This window comes from Rattus rattus, chromosome 8, assembly GCF_011064425.1.
Source record: "Rattus rattus isolate New Zealand chromosome 8, Rrattus_CSIRO_v1, whole genome shotgun sequence".
Lineage (NCBI taxonomy): Eukaryota > Metazoa > Chordata > Mammalia > Rodentia > Muridae > Rattus > Rattus rattus.
Genome location: NC_046161.1, coordinates 17,441,657 through 17,464,943, shown reverse-complemented (window position 1 = coordinate 17,464,943; position 23,287 = coordinate 17,441,657). Strand labels below are relative to the sequence as shown.

The 23,287-nt window shown below is 52.3% G+C and overlaps 1 protein-coding gene across 6 annotated transcripts in view; it reads right to left on the bottom strand.

The window, feature by feature from the left end:
* Pde4a (phosphodiesterase 4A) overlaps window positions 1-23,287 on the bottom strand; it is a 49,214-nt gene that overhangs the window by 12,816 nt on the left and 13,111 nt on the right. For 2 of the 6 annotated variants that reach the window (XM_032909490.1, XM_032909487.1), the window contains exons 2-7: window positions 9,980-10,171; window positions 9,066-9,102; window positions 8,904-8,974; window positions 6,311-6,360; window positions 6,082-6,194; window positions 2,219-2,312 (exon numbers count right to left, since the gene is read on the bottom strand). In XM_032909490.1, coding sequence (XP_032765381.1) covers window positions 2,219-2,312; window positions 6,082-6,194; window positions 6,311-6,360; window positions 8,904-8,974; window positions 9,066-9,102; window positions 9,980-10,171 — 557 coding nt within the window. The other 4 variants (XM_032909488.1, XM_032909489.1, XM_032909492.1 and 1 more) reach the window with 4 other exon arrangements.

Below are 23,287 nucleotides of genomic sequence, written 5' to 3'. Positions count from 1 at the left end.
TGACCTCCTGCCCCGTGGTACCAGTCAGCCTGAGGAACAGCCCCAGAGACTCTCTTCTTGAGCTTTCAAAAGCTTCTGAGAACCAGCTGGGCTGACCCCATTATGACCTTGGAGGACCTAATTTGCATGCCACCATCCCACTGGCTGCATCCTCAGAATTCTAAGACGTACCACACCATTGCTACTGGAGGGAGGTTTAACACATCCCCCCCAGTCTTGAAAGATTTGACACGGTCTCACCCTGTCCTCACCCTGTCCTCTAGGCTGGGACTTGAGATTCTCCTGCCTCCGTCTGTGACTGCTGGACTCCACATGAAGTTTCTTTTTTGTGTTGTGTGTATATGAGCATGCAGATATTCTGAGAGGCCAGAAGGGAGCATCGGGTGCCATGAAACTGGAGCTACAGGCAGTTGTGAGCTGTCTGATGTGTGTGTTGGGAACCCAAGCTGAATCCACTCCCGACCACTGTGCCATCTCTTTAGAGCCCCCTCCCCTTACTGACTTGTCCTCCCCTTCCCCCTAGGATTTCAAGACAGGGGTTTCTTTGTGTAGCCCTGGCTGTCCTCGAACTCGATCTGAAGACCAGGTTAGGCTTGAACTCAGAGATCTGCCTGCCTCTGCCGCCTAGGTGCTGGGACTACAGGTGTGCACCAGCATACTTGCTTTTATTGATTTGCTGTTGTTGTTCTATTTAGTTTTTCAAGACAGGCAATCATTCCTTGTGACTGGCTAGAATTCTGAGATCCGCCTGCCTTTGTCTCCTGAGTGTCATGGTGAATGGCATGTGCCACCACACTGGCTTTTATTGATTTTTAAATAGTATGCATGTGTGTGTGTGTGTGTGTGTGTGTGTGTGTGTGTGCACATGTGCACGAGTATGTTCATAGAATGTGTGAGTGCCACAAATACAGAGGCAGGGGTCAGAGGGAAACCTTGGGTGTCAAACCCCTGCTTCAACCTCGGTTTTGCTTGTTTTTTAGACGGCGTCTGACTGACTGTACATCCCTGGCTGGCCTGGAATTTGCTTTATAGAGCAGCTGCCTTGCACGCACAGACCTCTTTGCCTCTGCGTCTAAGCATCGAGATTAAAGTCTGTGAGAACTGTTCTGTTTAGTTTACTTTGGCTTCTTGAGACAGCATCTCACTATACAGCCCAGACTGTTCTTAAATTTACAATTCTCAGACTCACATTCTGAAAACAAGGATCAGAAGTGTGTGCCATCATACCCTTTTTGCCCTCGTGTGTGTGTGTGTGTGTGTGTGTGTGTGTGTGTGTGTGTGTGTGTACGCACGCGTGTTTTAGTTTGAGACAGGGTCTTTTTTAGCCTGATAACTTCTAACCAGCTACGAAGAAAACTATGACCTTGAACTTCTTCCCCTGCTTCCCCAGAGTTCTGGACTGTCAGACCTGCACCATCAGGGTGGGTTTATATTGTGCTGGGAAAAGAGCCCACGACTTGTGCTTGCTAAGCCAGTGCTCTACCTATCGGGCAACCTTCCTTGGCACTGGTTGGAGTCTTTTCAAAGTTTAGGAATTCTGTTTGAGCCTGGTCCACTATCTAGTTCCAGGCCAGCCAGAACTACACAGCAAATGCGTCTCAATAAATGGATAAATAGTGAAAAGTGGTAAGAATGCTATTTCAATTTCTATGGCGGCTTTTGATTTTATATACTTTCTCTGTGTACACGCGTGCATGCCGGCCCAGCTAAGCCTCCATTGTTGTTCCAGTACTGCCCACTTTGGTTACTTTTTCTCTTTTTCTTTTTTGAGACATATGTAGCCTAGCTGTCCTGGAACTCACTATGTAGACCAGGCTAGTCTCAAATTTGCAGAGATGCTCCTGCCTCCGCTTCGCAGCGCTGGGATTGAAGGTGTGTGTCCCCACTGCGGGCTCTACCTTAAGGGAGTCTGTCTCATTGAACCTGGGGCTCATGGATATGGCTCCTTCGTCTAGCGAAAGTTTCCTCCTCCTCTGAGCTTGATTATAGGTCTACTCCATGGCACCTGACCTTTAATCTGGGCCCTAGGGACTTAAACTCAAGTCCTTATACTTCTGAGGTCAGCACTTTAATGACAAAGCACTCTCCCTGGCCTGAGATATTTATAAATTGGGCTCCACGGAAATATGGGTGGCTTCACAGTTTGAGAGGGGACTCTTGAACATGTGACCCTGGACCCAATGCCCCACACCCCTCTCACCTGCTGCCCTGCACTCACCCAGGAATGTGTTGGAAATGTACTCTGAGACCTGGTTTCCTGACCTGCTCATTTCCGACAGGTGTGTGAGCTCACGGTTCAGCATCCTTTTGAACTGAGGAGAAGGAGCCAAAAAAGAATGGGTGATAGGGTACCAGATGGGTGGGGTACGAATGGATATGCATATATGACAGCCCTTCCAGGCAAATTCCTGTAGGTCCACAATTTCTCTAACAGAGCCCCAATTAGGCTGCTTAAGGAGTGCAATTAGCTCTTCCTGTCCTGTTGGCTCCGGAGGAGGGGCTCCCCTAAATTTGGGAGGACGGGATTCCCAGTAAAGGAAAAGGACCCCCCTTCAAAGAGCAATGCAATGAGCACCTGTGGAAGGGAGGAGCTCCCGTTGACCACAGAACCAATAGCGCACCAGGAGACTCCTGTCGCCATGGTGATGGGAGTCTCCTTAGCAACTCCCCTTCCAACCAGCTGCTGAGCCCAGGAAAGGGGGGCAAGCCTGAGGCCCCTTAACCCTTGCCTTCCCAGAGCAAACCCCCAACCCTGGCCTAGGTGTTGCCAAACATGACCTCAATTGGGAGGGTGGAGAGGGGAGGGGAAGGATGAGGGTCTGTTCAGCAGGCCCAGCCTAATCTGGAAGGTTTAAGAGCACCCAAGCTCTGTGGGAGGAGGAGAGGGTTTGGCTAGACACCGGGAACTAGTGAACCAAGGAAATTACAGTCCCATCACCTGGGGGAGGGGGTTACCATCAAACCCCCCTCTCCTCCATCCTCAGGTAGATAATGTACAAATGGATGGAATATGTTCCCAAATGGGTTTGGGGGTCCCCTCCTGGTCCCCCCATGTCCTTTCATACAGGCGTCTCCTGTGACATTGGGCTTGGAGCGGAAAGGGCATTTGCTCCCCACCCCCAGCACCCCATAGCAGAAACACACACACTCTTGTAGAGGCAAGGTGGGGGGGGTGGCAGACTGGAGGGGGGTAAGCCACACTGACAACTGGGGTATAACTTTTCTCAATACTACCCAGAGACCCTGGACACAGACACACAGACACACAGACACACAGACACAGACACAGACACACACACACACACACACACACACACACACGACTGCACATAACCCCATGTCTTCAGTCTATCTAGTGTCACACTGCTCAGAAGCTCAGATCCACCAACCAAAGGTTCACACCCCAATAACTCAGTCATTGACATTTAGGGGTCACATACCCCCAGAAATATCAAGTAGCACTGCACTTAACAAATATACCCCAAACACAACAGACGGTCCATTTCAGGACCAGGCAGGACACCCAGCCATTGCAGACACATGCACGTTCAGATACAGGTCAGTCACACCCAGCCAGAAAGACACCTTCCCCAGGGAGGCTCGCAAATACACACTCACACTCAGATACAGACACTGCCATGCACGCCCAGCCCTGGGTCACACAGAGGCCACAAAGCATGTTATATGGCCCAGCCACACATGAACAGCTGAAGCTAAGTGCCAATCCTGAGAGATCAGAGGTGACTGATGGATGGTGTCCCCCCAACCCCGACCCTGCATCCCCCTACCTGGTCCCACCAGCCCACCAGCCAGGGCTTGGAGCAGGTCTCGCAGAAGAAGTCAACCAGAGGCATGATGAAGCTTAGCTCTGGGCTGGCACACAGGTAAGGTAGGTTTGACCGAGTCCCTGGGTCAGTGATTCCTGGGGACCAGGGGCAGTGGAAGGGAGCAGCTGGGGAGGAGGGGACAAGGTCCAAAAGGAGCCGCGGAGGGGCCTGGGCTAGCCCAGCAGGACTGGGGGCCCCCTTCCCCTCCGCGCTCCCAGCAGCAGTCCTGGTTACATCGCCTGCCAAGCCCTGGTCCTGACGAGCACCTCTGCAGCAGAGGCAGGAGGCAGTGGGGGACCTGTGCCCATGGGGACAGGCAGGGTGAGTGCCCTGGGAAGTAAACTGTGCTGAGGAGGCTAGGGGGCTCTCTGTGTGCACTGTTCTGTGTGCACGCTGGTCGCTGCTGCTCGCTGATCGCTCACTGCAGTACTGGAGGCTGCACTTGAAGTCAGGTGGTGCTGGGGGTGGGGGGGTGTTAAAGGGGCATCGGAGCCCATGGGCCTCAGCGGGACTCAGAGAAGGCTGCTATGGGGAGGCAAGGAGGCCCTCGAGAATTTCTCTGAGGACACATCTCATCCAGGGACATGGCCAGATAGAAACATACTCCACACCACACACATGCCTTGAGACACACTGTCCTCAAACCTAGACACTGAATGGGGTCAGACACCAAACACACACACACACACACACACACACACACACACACACACACACACACACACAGAGAGAGAGAGAGAGCGCCACAGCTTCAAGGCCACATACAGCCCTGGCTGAACATTTAAACACACACACACAACGGTTCACACAAAAGTCCCACCCCTTTCAAGAGTCCATGGGCAAACAGACTGAGGTTCTGACACTTAAAGGTGCAAATCAATACACGTGCTCATTCTCTCTCTCTCTCTCTCTCTCTCTCTCTCTCTCTCTCTCTCTCTCTCACACACACACACACACACACACACACACACACACACACACACACCACACCCCAAATCAGTTTAACCTGTCCTCAGGGACACAAGTGTCCCTGAACTCTTTTTCCCAGCCAGACAAGCCTCCGCCCACGAGGATATATGCATTCCTAAAGGCGGGCCGCCTCCACCTGCACACTCATTTCCTGACAGACACCCGCCCACAAGGGCTGCAGGCTCCCAGAAGCCAGTCAAATGGCCCCCTGGAGTTGGGCAGTTCACACTCCACACAGCTGGGTAGGGAAGCCCTAAGCCCTCCTTCTATGCTTACAACTTGCACAAAACCAGAGATACTCAGATTCCAATCCCTCAGACATATCCCTCCAGCACAGCCTGGACACCCATAGCACACGACATGACTACATGTCCACAACCACACACTGTTCTGATGGCCCACGCCTGCACACAACTCCTCAGAATGACTCCAAATATACTTGCAAACGAGCAGACAAAAAGCCAACCGCTAGGACTGGAGAGATGGCTCAGTGGTTAACAGCACTGGCTGCTCTTCCTGAGGACTAGGGTTCAATTCCCAGCAACTACATGCAGCTCACAACTGTGTGTAACTCCTGTTCTAGGAATCTGACACCCTCACAGACATACATACAGCCAAATCACTAATGTACATAAAATAAAAATAAATAATGTTTAAAAAGCCAACAGCCATATAGGTTGGAAGCCAGGGATAGACACTCAAAGAGGTCACACAAGTGCACAACCTCCATGAGGTACCGTCACCTGTAGAAAATATGTACAACGACTCCCTCCCAACCCACACCAGGCTCCCCTCAGCTCTGAGGTGCAAGCTACTTGTTTTTCTAAAGGCACAGACAAACGTCAGACCCAATGCTGTAAATCAGACCTGGGTCCCGCCCACCATCTAAAACTGGTGACTGGCGTTGCACCCAGTCCCTGCTCCAGGGCTGGCATCCACTCACTTCTCCATTCAGTAACCTGTAGGTCCTATCATAGGGTTGGGTTCCCTATCCTATAAACACCCCAGCCACCCTGCCTAGAGGTCTGCCCACCCACACCAGAGGATTTACCCCACTCACCATACCACCCCTGCTGAAGTAGTCAGATTGCTCATTGGCCCAGGATTCACCTTGGTGACTGGCTCCACTCACCCTACACATTCATCCTGCCCACTGGTCCTACCCACCTCAGTCACCCTGCTCACCAGCCCTCTTCAAGGGTGCATACTATCTACCAAAGCCCTGTCCACCAAGGGATTCACCTAGCACTCCACAGAGAATTAACTGCTCCCTAGCCCCGCTCACCTTGTGTGAGGCCATCTCGCTGACAGAGCGGTAGGTCTGCATGGTCTCCAGCTGCTCCAGGCACCAATCCAGCTCTTCCAGGGTCTCCCGGGCCAGCTGCTGGCACGTCTCCTCTGAGGAAAGAGACCAAGAAGTGACCTAGAGGCCCCCAGACAACGCCCACCCCAGTGAGGAGAGCCCACCAGGGTAAGGGGGCTCTTCCCCAACCTCTGGGCTTAGGCTTAGCTACCTGACAGTGTGGCCTTGCAGACAGAGGGTGGGCCGCCCAGTGGAGACCTCCCCAAGTAGAGAGGGAGGGAGGAGGAGGGAGGGAGGAGGGAGGAGGAGGGAGAGAGAGAGAGAGAGAGAAAGAGAGAGATTTTGACTGACTGACTCCGATGTCAGCCTGGGTTCTCCCAAAACCAGCCCCCCTTACCCATGAGTAACACTAGCTTCCCTGGTTCTGAATCCATAGAATTTCAGAGTCTGAATTTGTCTCCTGTGAGATAATCTCAGCTGACGCTGGCCTCAAACCCACGATGTCGCCAAACATGACCTTGATCCTTACCCCCACCTTCTCAGCTGTGGATCACAGGTGTGTGCCACCCTTCCCTGCATATAGACAGAGTGCTGGGGGTGAACCCAGGGCTCAGTGCCAGTTAACGAGCTGAGCCCCAGGCCCAGTTACTTATTGTTTGTTCATTCTTGTGGGGCCTGAGATTAAATTCTGACCTCCCTCCGAATGCCGGGCAAACATCCTCCCAGCCCGAGAGCCCATACAGAGGCAGAACATAGCAGGTGACAATGTTTGAAACAGGATCTCGCTGAAGCTCAGGCTGCACTGGAACTAGAAATCTTCTTGCTTCAGCCTCCCGAGCCATGGGACACTCCACCTGGCGGGATTCTAGTAGTATTACTGAGTCCACACTGCTGATCTGTGGTAGGCCAGATCCCAGGTTCTCAAATTTCCTTTTCTCCCCAATGTCTCAAGTTTTGAGAATGGCTGTTATGCAAGGACTGGTAAGTCACACCCTCAGCCTTATGTAGACTGTGTAGCCCTGGCTGACCAGGAACCCACTAAGTTCACAGATCTGCCCCTGTCTCTGCCTCTGCCTCCAGAGGTGTATACGACCATCCCAATTTTAATGTTTAACTATGTGTGTGTGTGTGTGTGTGTGTGTGTGTGTGTGTGTACACATATGTGACTTCAGGTGCCTTCAGAATCTATAAGAAGGCAGTGGATCAGCTGGTGAGATGGTTCAGTAGTTAAGAGCACTGACTGCTCTTCCAGAGGTCCCAAGTTCAATTCCGAGCAATCATATGGTGGCTCACGACCATCTATAATGGGATCCAATGCCCTCTTCTGGTGTGTCTGAAGACAGCTACAGTGTACTTACATACATGAAATAAATAAATATTTAAAAAGAAGGCATTGGATTCCCTCGGTGTGAACCACATGTGTGCTGAGAACTGAACTCAAGTCTTTGAGAGCAGGGCCCACTCTCAACCATTCAACCACTCATCTCCCCAACCCCAGGCCTATTTTTTAAAAAGCCTTTTGTACTCACATAAAACAAATAAATCTAAAAAAAAAAAAAAAAAAAAAGCAGCCAAAAACCCAAAACCTTTTCCCACACTTATCATGTGTATAGGTATGGGACACACAGGCCACAGTGCACATGGAGTATAGGGAGCCGTATTGGATTTGGGCCTGGCCGTTTTGTGACTGTATAGCTCAAAGTGGCTACATGACTCTTGGCCACACATACTCCTCTAAGATGACTGCCATAAAGCCTCGAGATTGTGGGACAAAAGCCTCTCCCATGAATTTACGGCACAGGAAGATAACATTCACGGGATGCTTCAGCCTAAGCAAAAATCAGTTATCTCCTAAGTCAACACCCGGTGTCTCCACTGCCTGACCTCATGGTCTCTGCCTGACCTCTTTGCCTCCAGCTATCACTGCCTATACCCTCATCTCCCCCTCCTTTGTGTTTCACAAAGGTCACTCCCCCTACCTGAAAGCCTTAAAAGCTGTAACGTTCATCCCAATAAATGAGACCTTGACAATAGAATCTTGCTTGGTCTCCTTCTTCTCTCGCCCCCCATCGCCCCTTTGGAACCCTGAATAACTGGGACCCGCTGGACGGGTCAATGGAGGTCAGAGGATGTCCAGTGGAGTTAGTTTCTCTAGCCACTGTATGGGTTCTGGGGAGTGACCTCAGGTTGTCACGTTTGATGGCAAGCATCTTTTATGAATCAAGCCATCTTGCCTGACTTGAATCATCCTTATTTATTGAGCATATACTATGTACCAGGCAATGTTCTAGCACTTTCTGCATGTCAACTCCTGGGTTTCTCACAGAAGCTTTCTAATTAGAGCCTTTCCGCAGCTTTCATTTTACGGAAGGCAAACACCTCTCATGGCCATCAGTCTAGCAAGTCGTCATTGTCACAACCTGGAACCCAGGGCTGAATTTGGGGCCCGGAGCCTCACCGCCATTATGTAGGGCTCTAGGTCTTTATTCCTAGATCCTTCCCCTGACTTAGGGTTGCTTCAACAGAGGGGTCAAGTGCTGGCTGGCCTGAGGTCACAAAGCAAGCTGAATCTGAACCCTGTTCTTTTTACTTCCTCCCCTGGAGACAAGATCTCTCATAGCCTAGGTTGTCCTAAAACTCCCATTTAGCCAAGAATGAACGGAACTGATTCTCCTGCCTCTGGGTCCCAAGCTCCAGGGTCACAGGTGTGCATGGATGCACCTGGTTTACGGTCGCAGGATCCACATTTGCAGACAGCCATCCCGTGTTATGAGTGTGGGTGCTGGGGCCTCAGCCCCACTTACTTGTTGCTGGGGATGGGCACATTGGTTAAGAGTGAGAAGTTGCTTCGAACGCTGCGGAGACTGGCCAGCACCTGGGGTGGGGGACAGCGGTAAGGAGAGGCTTCTACCTGCAGGAACCACGGGGCTGGGCCCCTTCCCCATGAGAGGAGGAGGAGGTCTCACCTGGGCAAATGGTGTCACAATGAGGTCCTCAGCGTGCCTGAAAATAGGAACAGGGACAGATGAGGACCCCGGGCTGATGGGGCGGGCAGTGTGGGCTCAGGACTGGCAGGAAGGGAGGAGATTCATGCAAGGCAACAGTGGGAAGAACACACTTCAGAGGCTGCAGAGGGGGAAGGGGCCTACCAAGGGGGGGGGTGGGACTCTGAGTGAGGGAGGAAGGCAGGGAGATGGGTCTCCCACCCCATAGGAGCTCATAAGGAAGGGAGGGCTAGAGGGGGCCCCCAAAGCATGGCTCCTCTTTTGCTGGAGAGATGATTGGAGGAGAGGGACACAGCTCAGTGGGATACCCTTGCCCACCACATGAATTTATTACCGGAACCAAACAAAGTAGAAAGGAACGGACAGTACAGAGAGCCAGTGCTGTAACACAGGCTTGCAATCTCAGTTCCTAAGAGTGCTGAGGCAGGAGAATCGCAAGTTTGAGGTTAGCTTGCCTGCTCATGGCCATGTAGCTCAGCTGGCACAGTGCTTGCCTAGCATAGAGGAAGCCTGGGGTTCAATTCCCAGTACCCCATAAATAAGGCATGGTGGTGGCATCTGTAATCTCTGCACTAAGGTACTGGAGGCAGGAGGATCAGGAATTTGAGAATAGCTCCAGCTACACAGGAAGTTTGAGGCTCAGACCCTGACTAGGATGGAGAAGAGGAGGCAACCTGGGCAGAGCTGGTGGGCAAGCCAAACCTCACAAGCTTGTAAGTGTGTGAGAGGGAAAGGGATTGCTTACCCTTGAGCGGGGAGGATAATGGGGGTGGACTGACCATACTGGGGGTTCGGTGCCCCCCTCTTTGCTGGGCAGGGCAGCTTGTGGCAGGGCCAGCCTAGGGGCTCTGGTGAGTAGGGCAGGGTGTGCTCACGCTTCGCTGGCGACAGACGAGCTCCTGGACACAGCCTTCGGTGACATGTCATAGTCGCTGTCTGAGCGGTAGAGGAAGGACTCGCGGCGCTGGCTGGTGGTGGCCCCAGCATGCAGCACAAGCCCCGGGCTCGCCTGCGAGTCCAGGGGGCTGCGGCCAGGGGATGGCGTTGGCCCATTTTCTGCCTCCAAGCTGCAAGGAACAGAAGGAAAAAGAGTCAGGGGGGCTAAGATGGTGCTGGCGAGGTCACCAGGTATGAAGGTGACAGAGAAGGTTTGTGGCAGGGATTTGGGGAAGGCAGGGCTGGGAGTTGGCTCAGTCAGTAAAGTGCTTGCCATGTAAGCAGGGGGACTTCCGTCCAGTCCTTGAAGGTAACACTCTTCCATTTTTTTCTTGGTTTTTCAAGACAGGGTTCCTCTGTGCAACCCTGGCTGTCTTAGAACTGTCTCTGTAGACCAGGCTGGTCTTGAACTCATAGCAATCCACCTGCCTCTGTCTCCCAAGTGCTGGGATTAAAGTCGTGCACCACCACCACCACCACCACCACCACCACCACATGGCCAACCCCACCTCACTTTTCTGTATACACAGTCTGTCTGAGGATGTCGTAGTTGGTAGACTACATCCCTAGCTTGCCCAAAGCTCTGGGTTCCACCCCCAGTATGGCATAAAACCAGGAATGGAGGTGCCTGCTGTAACCCCCTCAACTTGGGAAGTGAAGGCAGGAAGAACAGAATTCAAGACTACCCTGGGTTTCATGAATGAAACCTTGTCTCAAAACAAAACAAAATGCGGTGTAGGGGGGCTGGTAAAGATGTTCTGCTGGCTTACATCTGCAATCTCAGCCCTTGGGAGGCAAATGTGGGTATAGTCAAACCTGTCTAAAGCCAATTAATTAAAGATTTAAGGGTCACTGAGATGGTCCTATCCTCTGACCTCCACTCCAACCTGCCCGTGCACACTCCTACCTGTGTCCACACGAAATAACAAAATAAATAAGAATGTTTAATTAATCACACACACACACACACACACACACACACACACACACACACACAAATTCGGGTGGGGGTGTGTGATTCTGGTTTTCACAACAGCTCACTGTCCAAGTGCCCATACACCAAAGGAAAGCCCTGTGGGCTGGCAGGACACTGGGGCCGAATGTCAGCTGGCTCTCAGGAAGGGCTCCGTGAAGATAAACCTTGGTTCCAGCTTTAGCAAACCAAGGTGACCTTGAGTTCTTTGGAAGGACCCTTCCATAAAGTCGTTGCAGTTTAGTCCCAGCACTTGGAAACCAGAGGCAGGCAGATCTCTGAGTTTGAGGTCAGCCTGGTCCACAGAGTGGTAGCCCAGGCTACCCAGAGAAACTGTCTTTAAAAAGAAAAAAAGACTTTAAAAATCAGCTGAGAGACTGGAGACATAGCTCAGCTCTGGAGAGCCCTGGCTGTTCCTGCAGAGGACATGGATTTGACTCCCAGCTCGCACATTTGATTCCTAGCTCACAACCACCTGTAATCAACTCCAGTTCCAGCAATCTGATACCCTGTTTTTGGTGTCTGCAGGAACCAGGCATACACATGGTGCAGACATAGATGCAGGCAAAACACTCATGTTAAAAATAAGGTTTTGGTTTGTTTGTTTTTTTAATTAAAAATTTACTGAGAGGCTTGGCTGGCTAAATATAGAAAAACTTGAAAAGGCCATAGGCCAAAACTGGACAAAAATGTTCATAGCAGCTGTCAACTACCAAAAACAAAATTACCAAAACCACCCAGCAACTGATGAATTGACATATTCTAACAAACTCAGACCATGGAATACCATACACCATGAAAAAATGGACAGCTGGTATGCTAAACTCCAGCTTGTCTATTTGTCTGTGTGCATGGATACATGCATGTGTGTGTGCCATGGTCCATGTGATGTCAGAAAACGTGAGGGAGCGAGCTCTTTCCTTCCACTGGAGTCCTGGGGACTAAGCGGAGGCCTTTCTGCCTCAGTTACTCCTTACCTGCTGGGTTCCCTCTCTGCTGTTCTGCCCCAGTTGATTTCACTAATGATACGAGCCGGGGTGAGAATCTGGCTCAGTGGATACAGCCTTTGCTGCGCAACCACAAGAAACCGAGTTCTGGTCTCCAGCATCCACGAAAAGGCCGTGTGCGGCAGCATGCATCTGCTGGGGAGCAGAGACAGGCAGACCCTGGGGGCCTAAGGGCCATCAGTACAAACAGCTCTGTGTCTCAAAAAGTAGCATGGACAGTAAAAGAAGGCACCTGGTTGGGCTGGAGAGATGGCTCAGTGGTTAAGAGCACCGACTGCTCTTCCAGAGGTCCTGGGTTCAATTCCCAGCAACCACATGGTGGCTCATAACCATCTGTAATGGGATCTGATGCCCTCTTCTGGTGTGTCTGAAGACAGCGACAGTGTATTTATATATAAATAAATAAATAAAATTAAAAAAAGAAGGCGGCGCCTGGTGAAGAAGGTGCCTGGTGTCCACAGACTTCCAGACATGCACACGTGGGCACCCATCCCATGTAGAAAGATAAAGCTAGAATATAGTCACCCCACATTACACATGTCAAAACTCTCAGCTGGCCCTGCATAGTGTGGCACACCTCTAACTACAGGACACAGAAACAGGAGGATCACAAGTTTAAGGTTAGCCTGGACTACGTACATGAGACCCAACTAAGAAAGTCAAAGCCTAAGAAGTCAGGCTTTCCAGGTGCTGGGTTGTATCTCCAGCATTGAAGGATGAACAGAAAGACTCAGGCCAGAGAGAGAGTTGGGCTGGTGGGGTGGTAAAGGCACTTGCCACCAAGCCTCCACCCAGGATTGTTTCCTAGGACCCATAGAGGAGAGACCGACTCCTAAAAGGTACCTCTGCCCTCTGAGTTAGAGGTGCACCACACCATGCTGGGTCAGTTGTGAGTTCCGACGTGTATAATGTGGGGTGACTGTATTCTAGTTTTGTGTGTATCAGGATGTGGGATGGGTAGCCACATACTCCTAGGCAATACACACACACACAGTGTGGTCAAAAATAAAAATAGGGGAGGCTGGAGAGATGGCTCAGTGGTTAAGAGCACTGGTTGCTCTTCCAGAGGTCCTGAGTTCAATTCCCAGCACCCACACGGCAGCTCACAACTGTCTGTAACTCCACTTCCAGGGGCTCACACTCACACACACACACACACACACACACACACACACACACACACACACACTGAGACATAGGTGCAGGTGGAACATCAGTGTGCATAAAAGGAAACAAATCTTTTTAAGGATGAAAATAAACAGTGATGCCTGCCTTAACCTCAGAACGTGGGAAGCAGAGCAGGGGTCTGCGTGTGTAAGAGGCCAGCCTGCTCTACACGGATGAACTTTGGCCTTTGGTGACAACAGCGATGCGCGGTGAACACTGCCGTGCCAAGGGCATCTTTAAGCTGAATTCCTCTCTCAGCCGCATTTCTGCAGCCACTGTTCTGATTTCACACTGGTTTGGGATTTAGCATGTTGGCCTTCCTATCTCGGGCACAGGACTCCAGCCTAAACATAGAAGTGACTTCCATTTAAAAAACACCGAGGACTCACAAGAACCATTCTTGACCCACGGAGCCCCGGGGTGGAACTCACAGTCAGGCTCAGTGGCAGGCGTGTCTACCCACTGAGCCACCTGGCCCACCCTACCTCTCATATCCTTCCTGTCTGTCTGCTTCTGTTAGAATGTTTTGACATACTGACCCACTTTATTTCTACTACATTTCTTGAGGTGGAACCTGTTAAAATCCCAAGGAACGTGAAAACTGAGGCACAGAGCCATCACCTGCGACTTGGTGGCCTACTAGCTGCCTGATGGCCGTAACCCGTCTTCCCAGGGCCAGGGCAGCTTAAGGCTCCCACTGAGGACTCCACCCTTGGCCCTCTGCACAGGAACTTAGGCGCTGAGGGAGAGTGAGACCCACACAGACCCTGAGAGGTCTTTCAGCTGGCATCCTGGTGGCAAATCTGCCTGCCCCTAGGGAAGCAGCCCACGTCAGTGGGAGCACAGGGGCCCACACAGTGAGGAGATGGTCCCATGGGCCCTGTTGTTTGTGCTTCAGGCCTGAACGTCCCCTGAGCTGAGTGCAGGCACAGGGGACAGGACTGGGCGGTTGAACTGAAGCCTGGGGAGAAACAAGGGGTCAGGTAACCTTAGCCTGCAGTCACGTATAGCGACCTCAATCTGATCCCTGGGATTTGCACTGTGGAGGAAGAGGGGTGACTCCCAAAAGCTGCCCTCTAACCTCTGCGTGCAGACTGGCACACACATGCCCATATACACACTGACATGCACACAAAAATAAAAGGTAAGGAAAAGAGACCCCTGCCCCTCTGTCTGTCACTAGCTTTGGGGGTGGCCCAAAGTCAGCTGCAGAGTTCTCAAAAGGAGGCAAGGTCATAAACTATTCCCAGAGAGGACAAGATGCTGGCACTACAGCCACCACCCAGAAAGCATGGCTACAATGATCAGCTCTAGACTCTCTCTGCGACCTCAGGAGACAACATAGTTAGTAAAGTCCTGGCCACTAAGCAGGAGGGGTTGCATTCAGATCACCAGCAGCAGCTCTGGTGAAGACGGAGGCCGGGGTCTGCCGAGCCACATCACCTTGCCCCATCAGTGAGCTTCCGGTTCAGTGGCTGACCCTGTCTCAGGAAGGTAAGGCGAGGAGCCCGTGATGTGGCTCAGCAGGAAAAGGTTCAGTACCCCAGGGACTCACACAGTGGAAGGAGAGAGTGGGCGTCTGGCAGTTGTCCTATGCCCTGTGCAATGTACCAGATAATAAAAGAATGTGATGGTGCTGTTGAGTGAGCCCCATGCTAGGGCACATGCTCACACACGCATCAGCACCCCATTTTCCAGGCAAGGAAACTGACCATGAGGAGGTGAGAAGGATGCGTGGGGCTAGGCTGGAGCTCAGCTGGTCAGGCACTGCCTGGTGCGCACAGAGTCCTGGGTTCCATCCCAGTCCTACGCATCTTCTCTCACCTCACAGGCGTGTGGTACACACTTGTCATCCCAGCACCCCACGAGGTAGAGACAAGATCAGCTGTTCAAGGACATCCTGGGCTACACAGCAAATCAGAGGTCAGCTTGGCTTAACAAACAAACAAACAAAACGTTGATTAATTTGGTTTGGGGTGGCTTTGAACCTGGGGCTGCTAGACTCTGCATCTGGGGGCAGAAAGTAGAAGACAAGCCTGCTGTCTCCCAGGCTCCTTCCCCTTCTCCACCTGCTCAACTCAGAGGAAGTGCCAGGAAGCCTCCGTAGAAAGGACTGGTGAGCTCTGTGAAGGTCACTCAGAGGTTGAATGCCGGCTCTGGCATGTGTCTGCCAGGCGGGCTCACAGTGCCAGGTGCCACTGGTGTTTGTGGGACTGGATGTTCAGTCTTGGTACATGTAGAGGACTAGGGTAGGGGACCTGTGCTTCCATACCTGTCATACAGAACTACACAAGATGGGGAGGGTCAGGTGTCCCAACTACCAGGTGTCTGTTTTCATGTTCCTGTGACCTCATGAGAATGCCTGGCACAGACACTGTGGCTGTCTCTGACCCTGGTGGTTATCAAGTGTGTGTGGGTATTTTGGTGACAGTGTCTTCCTGGGACAAGGAAGGTGCATCCCAGGCTGGGTAGGGGTTTTCTGTAACAACATTTGTGATCACTGGTTATGTTCATAGGTCACCTGCGGGTCCTCCCAGGGCCTTGATTAACCTGGAGACCCTGGTGAAGTCTAGAATAGTAAACACTAGGTGACCTAGCTTAACCCATCTGTGGGTGTGGCCCGGTGTGTTTTTGCTGGAAACGGTGTGTCTGTATCCATCAAGGTTTCTGACCAGATTGTGCAGTGGGGCAGGGAAGAGACGTCTTAACTCCAGAAAACTTAAAGGTCACTTCCTGGCGCTGCTCTACCCACCCAACTCGAAATGCCCTAAGGGCACTCTCAGGCACCTTCCCCCACACCAGGCTTGGCTTTCAGTCCGACTGCCCCAGCTAGGGGTGGGGTGGGGGTAGGAGTTGGAGAAACCATGTAAGGCCTGGCTCTTGGCCAATGGCTTGGGAATGGAGCCCAGGTGACAGGCTGGACACCCATATTTGCTGCCAGGGAGAGTGCTAGATACTCAGCTGAGGGGGACAGAAAGGCCCAAGGAACACTAACTTTGAATAGACAGGTTGAGGTGGAAATTAGCACCCAGTTTTGGAGCCCTACCATCAGCAGGCACACACATTTTTAAGGTTAGGGCAGGGGGCAGGGTCTCTTGCTAGATGTGGGAAGCTATTTAGTGGATTCCCCAAAGGGCAGCTACTCTGGAAAGGGTCCTCTTTCCACAAACAGGCAAGAGCACCTTCGGGTCACAACGAAAGGCAACGGGCTGCAGGCCACCCACCTGACACATCTGCCCGGAGGGTGTCGAAGAGTGTCCTCCTCGCTGAAGGAGAAATGGGTCAGTGACTCCGGTCCTAGGGGCAATGCCAAGGCCGGGGGTCGGGGCCGGGCCCGGGGTGCTGCACTGGAGCGCATGAGAGCCAAGCGCCGTCGGGGCCGGCATTGGGGACCAGCTGCTGCACGAGAGGGTGTGCGGCGCTGCACCCAGGCCCGAGGTGACAGTAATCGCTGGCACCGCCTCCACACTTGTCGCGTCCTAGCCCCTGGCACCACCCCTGTGGTCCTCCACGGGACGCAAGCACCCGGGTGCCTGCGTCCTCCTCACGCGAGTGTCCGCAGCTCCTGTCTCCCTCTTGCAGAAGAGCCCTGGGAAACTGAGCGCCCACTTCCCGCCGGTCCCACACCCCGGGCCTTGGGGACGCCCGGGGCTCCGGTTTCCCCGGCTCCCAGCCCGCGGCCCTTCCCTTTGCCCCGGCCCCGCCTTCCACCCCTCCGCAGCCTGACGTCGAGCTGTGCCACTTCCAAGTCTCAGATCGCCACCGTGTGCCCGCGGGGGAACCAGATGCACCCCAGAGGGTGGAGTGCAAGGCTGGAAGATCAAGACCCTAGGGAGGGACTGGGTGACATATGCTGAGAGGCGGAGCTGAGGAGTGGAAGGACAAAAAGGGAGACAGGCATAGAATCAAACCCAAGGGACATTTGTGTCCCCTACACCTTGCCCCATCCTAAAGGCCAAACCTCGACTCTCCTTTCCCCGCCCACTTCTTGCCCAGTGCCCAGGGTGACTCCCAACAGCCTCTGTCCTAAACAAGTTATGTGTGGAGGACAGGCACAGTGACAGGGAGGAGACCCAGAAACAACCTGGGCCCACCTCCAGGCTACCACAAAGTTCAGTCTCCAGGAGAAAGGGATGTTTGGAAGGCACACCGGATGTGGTTTCTAGGCCGCTTCCTGAGGCTCTCTGTCCCCACAGCCCATCCAGTCTGACGAGGCAGCCATCCACACCTCCGTGCCCTAAGGAGGTATCACTACCAAACAAGCCCTCGGGAGGGGCTGACGTGCCTAGAGGCGGAGCTGGGGAGGGGAGGGGCACCAATCAAACCCACCCCCATAAGGCAACATCCCGTCACTTCACAGGCTGTTAGAAGTTGGTAGAACTCAACACAAACTTGTTCTCAGGAGTGTTAGCTCAGGCCTGTGACCCAAACACTCTTGCTCTAAGTTGGGTCAGCCTGGGCTACAGAGTGGGACCTAACCTCAAAACCACAGAGCTGAGAATACTGATCAGATAGTAGAGCACCTGTCTAACACACACAAAGGCTCTGGCCTGAACCTGCCTGGTGTACCATGACTGTAATCCTACACTCAGGAGGTAGCTGCAGGAGGATCAGAAGTTCAAGACCACCCTTGGCTATACAGCGAGCTGGAGGCTAGCCTGGGTTACATGAGACTGTGCCTCAAAACAAAATGCAAAACACAAAACCACATCTGGAGAGATGACTCTGTGGTTAAAAGTACAGGCTGTCCCTCCACAGTACGGCCCACACAGATGTGTAGGGGATCCCATGCCCTCTTGTGGCCTCCAAAAGCACCATGCACACACCTGGTGCATGGACACACTTTCAGGCAAAACATTCATCACATAAAAAGTAATGGTTTAAAGTAAAAACAAAAAAGCTAACCCACAAAATAAAAAAAGAAAGAAAGAAAGCAAGAAAGAAAGGAACTAGGCATGGTGGCGCACACCTTTGATCCCAGCACTGGAGAGGCAGAGGCAGGTGGACCTCTTTGACTTCAGGGCTAGCCTGGTGTACAGTGAGTTCCAAGCTAGCCAGAGCTGAGCAGTTAGACTGAATATGGATCCCAGCACCTACACCAGGTGGCTCACAGCTGCCTGGAAGTCCAGCTCTGAGGGACCCTGGCCTCCAAAGGGACAGGAACTTGTGCACACACACATAAATGCACATAACTTAACAAAATAAATCTTGGTTGGATGGTGGTGCACGCCCTTGATTCCAGCACTGGGGAGGCAGAGACAAGTGGATCTCTGAGTTTGAGGTCAGCCTGGTCTACAGATTGAGTTCCAGGACAGCCAAAGGCTACACAGAAAAAAATCTGTCTTAAAAAAAAAAAAAAAAAAACCAAAACAAAAAAAAAAAAAAAAAACAAACAAACAAACAAAAAAACCCCGAAACCCTTATATTTATGCATATGTGTGTGTGCATGAGTGAACGTGCCACTGAGTACAGGGTATTGGTCCTGTGTAGCTGGAGGGAACGGTGGTTGTGAGTCCCACACGTGCGTTGTGGTATTGGGAACTGAACCTCACCAAGTGCTCTTAACCTCTGAGCCATCTCCCCAGCCCCTAAAAAAAGAAAAGAACACAGGTCCTGGAGTCATAATGGATGCTGAATAGGCCTCAAGTCCCCCAAGGCATAACCACCGCTTCATGTAAGCACAGGAAGTGAGAGACCCTGCATTTATTGAGCACCTACTGCATGCCCTATCAGATTTCTTCACAGCAACTCTAGAGGGCAGGATGATTTTTTATCTCTACCTCAAACGGAAGAAGAAAAAGGAGGCTGCAGCAAGCAAGCCGCAGCCCCCTCCCGGAGCCCCACAGACGGCCTTGCTGGAGAACGCAGAATGGCCTCGAACCCGTGGCCTGAGCGGCGCGCACTCACCCGGCCCACGCCTGACGGCCCCAGTCCTGTATGCCGCCTCGGAAGAGCCTCAGGCGTCTGTAGGGCGTCGGAGGTGTGCTGCTGAAGAACGCGGACACCGAGGCGGGTCCGGGCAGGAACGCGTCGTCCTCTGCCGCCGCCTCCCGGAAGGCCGCCGCTCGCGGCTCGGGGATGCGGCCGCAGCCCCTCCGCGCCATGCGCCTCCCGCCCGCCTCGGCCCTTCCGGCTGGGCTCGGGCCGCCCTCAGGGCGGAGCCCGGCCGAGGAGCCTCAGACCTCAGGAAGCCCAACCGCCTTCCTCCAAGGCAAGCTGCTTGAGGTAGCGGCCACGGACCCCCAAATAGCATTGCTTTCTGAGTCTTCCCAATCCCAAAGACCAGGGGACACCAGAAATCTCAAGTGCATCCACAAATCCCGGTGGTGTTCTGAGAGCACAAGGGGGTCTTTCAGACACCAAGGCCACTGACACAGCTTCTCAGATTGATTGTTTTATTTACTGCTTATTGCGGGGCAGGGGGTGTTGTCAAAGTGAAACGGGCTCACTGTGTAGTTCTGGCTGGCCTGGAACACCCTATGAGACCAGAGCAGCCTCCAACTCAGAGATCTACCTGCTTCTGCCTTGCAAGCGCTGGTATTAGGGTGTGTGCCATCATGCAGAGCTGCTCAGATCCCCCAAACTCTTACAGCATGCACAGACACCACCCCAGCAACTGGGTCCAGCTCCCACAGGCAAAGGCAGTGTCCACAAGCCACTGGGGATCCCCAGACACCCCCCCCCCCACTGCAAGAAAAATCTCCACATTGCCTCATGTCCCTCCACCCTGTAGTGGCTCCACAGTGTCCTAGAATGTCCCCTACAAGTGCTGAGACCCCAACACAAGCTCAGGGGATATCTCTGGACACCAAGGTATGTGACCAAACCCCATGGTTTTGATACCGCCAAATTGCCAACAGACCCTAAAGACAAGCATGCCAGTAGGTTAGTCAACGGCTCTTACAGCAGCACTGGGCTTTAGTTCTTGCTTGATGTCATTTATCATTTATTATTGTGTGACCTCCCATTTGTATGCATGCATGCACGGCACAGTGCACACCGGGAGGTCCAAAGACAACTTCAGCAGCTAATTCTCCTTCCACTGTGTGGATCTCAGGGACTGGGCCGAGCACAGTGGACTTGGTAGCCATTGTCCTTACCCGCTGAGCCCTTTCACTGGCTCCAGTCTCGGATTTTAGGTCATAGTCTGATCCACTGTCTTGGGAATGCCTCAGAGTGTCACCGATAGCTCTCCTGATGTCCCCTAACACTCCTGTCTGTCTGTGTATCTAAGCCATCTCATGCAGCCCAGGCCGACTTCAGATCCCTCGGCCTCCATCTCCTCCAGTGCTGGGGACGGAACCCAGGCCTCGGGTCTCGTGCACGCTAGGCATACATTCCATCAACTGAGCCACACCCATGGTATTCTCTCTCTCTCGTAAGAGCTCCAGAACCCCCGGGCACGAAGGCTCATGCCTTCAATCTGAGCTCTCTGCAGACAGAGCTGGGAGATCTGTATGAGTTCAAAGCCAGCCTGGTCTACACAGCAAGTTCCAGACCAGCCAGAGCTACATAGTGAGACCCTGTGTAGATGAGAGGGGTGGGGGCAGGGAGGAAGAGGTGGGGGTGAGCAGAACCCCTTTACAAGTCTAAGACACCATCAACTCTTCCCCAGCCTACTCTGACTGCCCTCCCACACACACAGTTCACAAGGTGACCCAAGAAGACATCTTGCCTAGAGAGGCAGGCCCAGTAGACCACACAGGATGACCATTTGGGATCCAAGAGGTGACCACTGTGACCCTGTGAGGCCCAGGACAGCCCTTTTGGTGATGAGAAAAGCAGTCAGAGTTCAGAAGACTTGAACAGAGCCAGTGACTTAATGTCTCACCCTCCACCCTTGGCTGCCAGCAGCTCAGAGGCTGCCTGGGCCTCCTGGGTGCTGACAAGACGGGCATGTATACCTCATCAGGCAAGAAGCTTGCTCTAGATCAGAAACACCTTTCTGTCCAGAGTTATGGGCAGTAGTGCCACGGGGCCCAGAGACATATGGGCTAAACTTGAGCCTAGGTTTACTATCAATTTATCCACTTCACTTGGCAAAGCACTTTCACATAGCCTCAGTTTGCCCAACTGTAAAGTAGGTACAATAGATATACCCGACTCAGGACTAATGCTGGGCTCAGCGGGTGGAGTGCTTGCTTAGCGCATACACAGCCCTGGGGTAACACCCCCAGCACAACCCAGTGCTATTCCAATGCTTCAGAGGTGGGCACAGAAGGATCACAAAACTACTGAGTGAGTTCAAGACCAGCCTGGACTACATGGTCCAGAAGCCCCAGGGATGTCTAGATGTGACATGGACTAACTCAATAGCTGTAGCTGCTGTTACCTGTGAAAATGTTTGACTTTCACACTGTGCAAGCTGTGGATAATGACAAAGGGACCCTGAGGATCTGGCACTTCCCAGGCTGTCCCAAACACACAAGGGCTGCCCGGATGGCTCACTGGGTAAAGGGGCTTGCTGTCAAGCCTGACTGACTAGAGTCAATCTCCAGGACCCTTACAATAGAAGGCGAGGACAGAGTCCAAGAAGTTCTTTTCTGATCGCCACACAGTGCTGTCAAATGTGTGCGCCTCCACGGTAACCAGTGTGCACACAGAGAAAGCACTCACAAAGGCAAGCATGGTAGCTTCCATCCCAGCACTGTTGAGCTAAAGGCAGATGGAGCTATGAGTTTGAGGCCAGCCTGGTCTATATAGCAACTTCTATGCCAACCTGGGGGTAGGGGGATGGGGACAGAGGAGCCTTGAAGGAAAACTGCCTGTTTAAGGTTATCTCAAGGTCACATGAGCTCTGAGTGGTTGAGTCAGAAGCTAAAGCAGTGGGGTTTTTTTTTTTTATTTATTTTGTTTTGTTTGCTTTGGTTTATTTGAGATGACGTTGTGCTGTGTTAACCCAAGCTGGTCTTGAACTCCTGATCCTCCTGCCTTTTCTCCCTGTGCTGAGATGGCAGGCGTGTGTTGCCACACCTGCTACTCCACAGTTTGCCAGCCTTCACTATGAGGCCCTTGTGAAATGGTTTTTAAAGACTTCCTAAGGGGTTGGGGATTTAGCTCAGCAAGCGCAAGGCCCTGGGTTCGGTCCCCAGCTCTGGAAAAAAGAAAAGAAAAGAAAAGAAAAAAAAAAAAGACTTCCTAAGAATCCCTCATTTTCTTCGACATGAAACAGTGATAACTGTATCCTATACTCAGTTGTCCCTGCAGCCGACCATTTCAGAGCCTCCAACCATCCAGGCACAGCCTGAACACACTTTTAAGGCTGGTACACAATTTTGAGTCCAGCACTGGCCAGACAGAGACCAAAGGATCAAGCTATTCACCGTCATGGTGGGCTATAGAGTGAGTTTGAGCCCAGTCAGGGCTATATAAGACCTTGTCTCAAACAACAAAAGACAAAATATTTTTTAACTGTTTTTTGTTTTGTTTTTTTAAAGATCTTACTATTTTGGGCCCCGGAGAGACGGTTCAGCTGTTAAAAGCTTGTACGGCTCCTCTGGAGGACCTGAGTTTGACTCCCGGCATCCGTGGGGTGACTCACAACCACCTTCATTCTAGCTCCTACCAGAGCCTCTGAGGGCGCACACTTCCAGAGGTTAGCTAGGCAGGGTGTACACTCTTAACAGCACTCAACAGGCCAAGAGAAGTAGAGTCTGAGGCCAGCCTGGTCTACAAAACAAGTTCCAGGACAGCCGGGGGCTACATAGAGAAACCCTGTCTGGCAAAACCAAAATTAAATAAAATATATAACTATTTTAATTACTTATTATGTTTATATGCCATGTGTGGTGGTTGTGGGGTGTCTGAAGAGGCCAGAAGACGGTGTTAGATTCCCCAGGAGCTGGAGTTACGGGCAGTTGTGAGCTGCCAGAGGTGGGAGCTGGGAACAGAACTCAGGTCCTCTGCAAGAGCAGCAAGTACTCGTGTCTTAGCCAGCTCTCCAGCTCTATTTCTAATACTTGAAGTGTTTACTCATTGATCTGGTGTGTCTGTAGGCACTTGTGTGGAAGTCACTGGGCAACCTCCAGAATCTGCTCTCTCCTACCATGTGACGCACCATGTTTACCCCGAGACCAGACTCAGGCCGGCACAGTTCACAG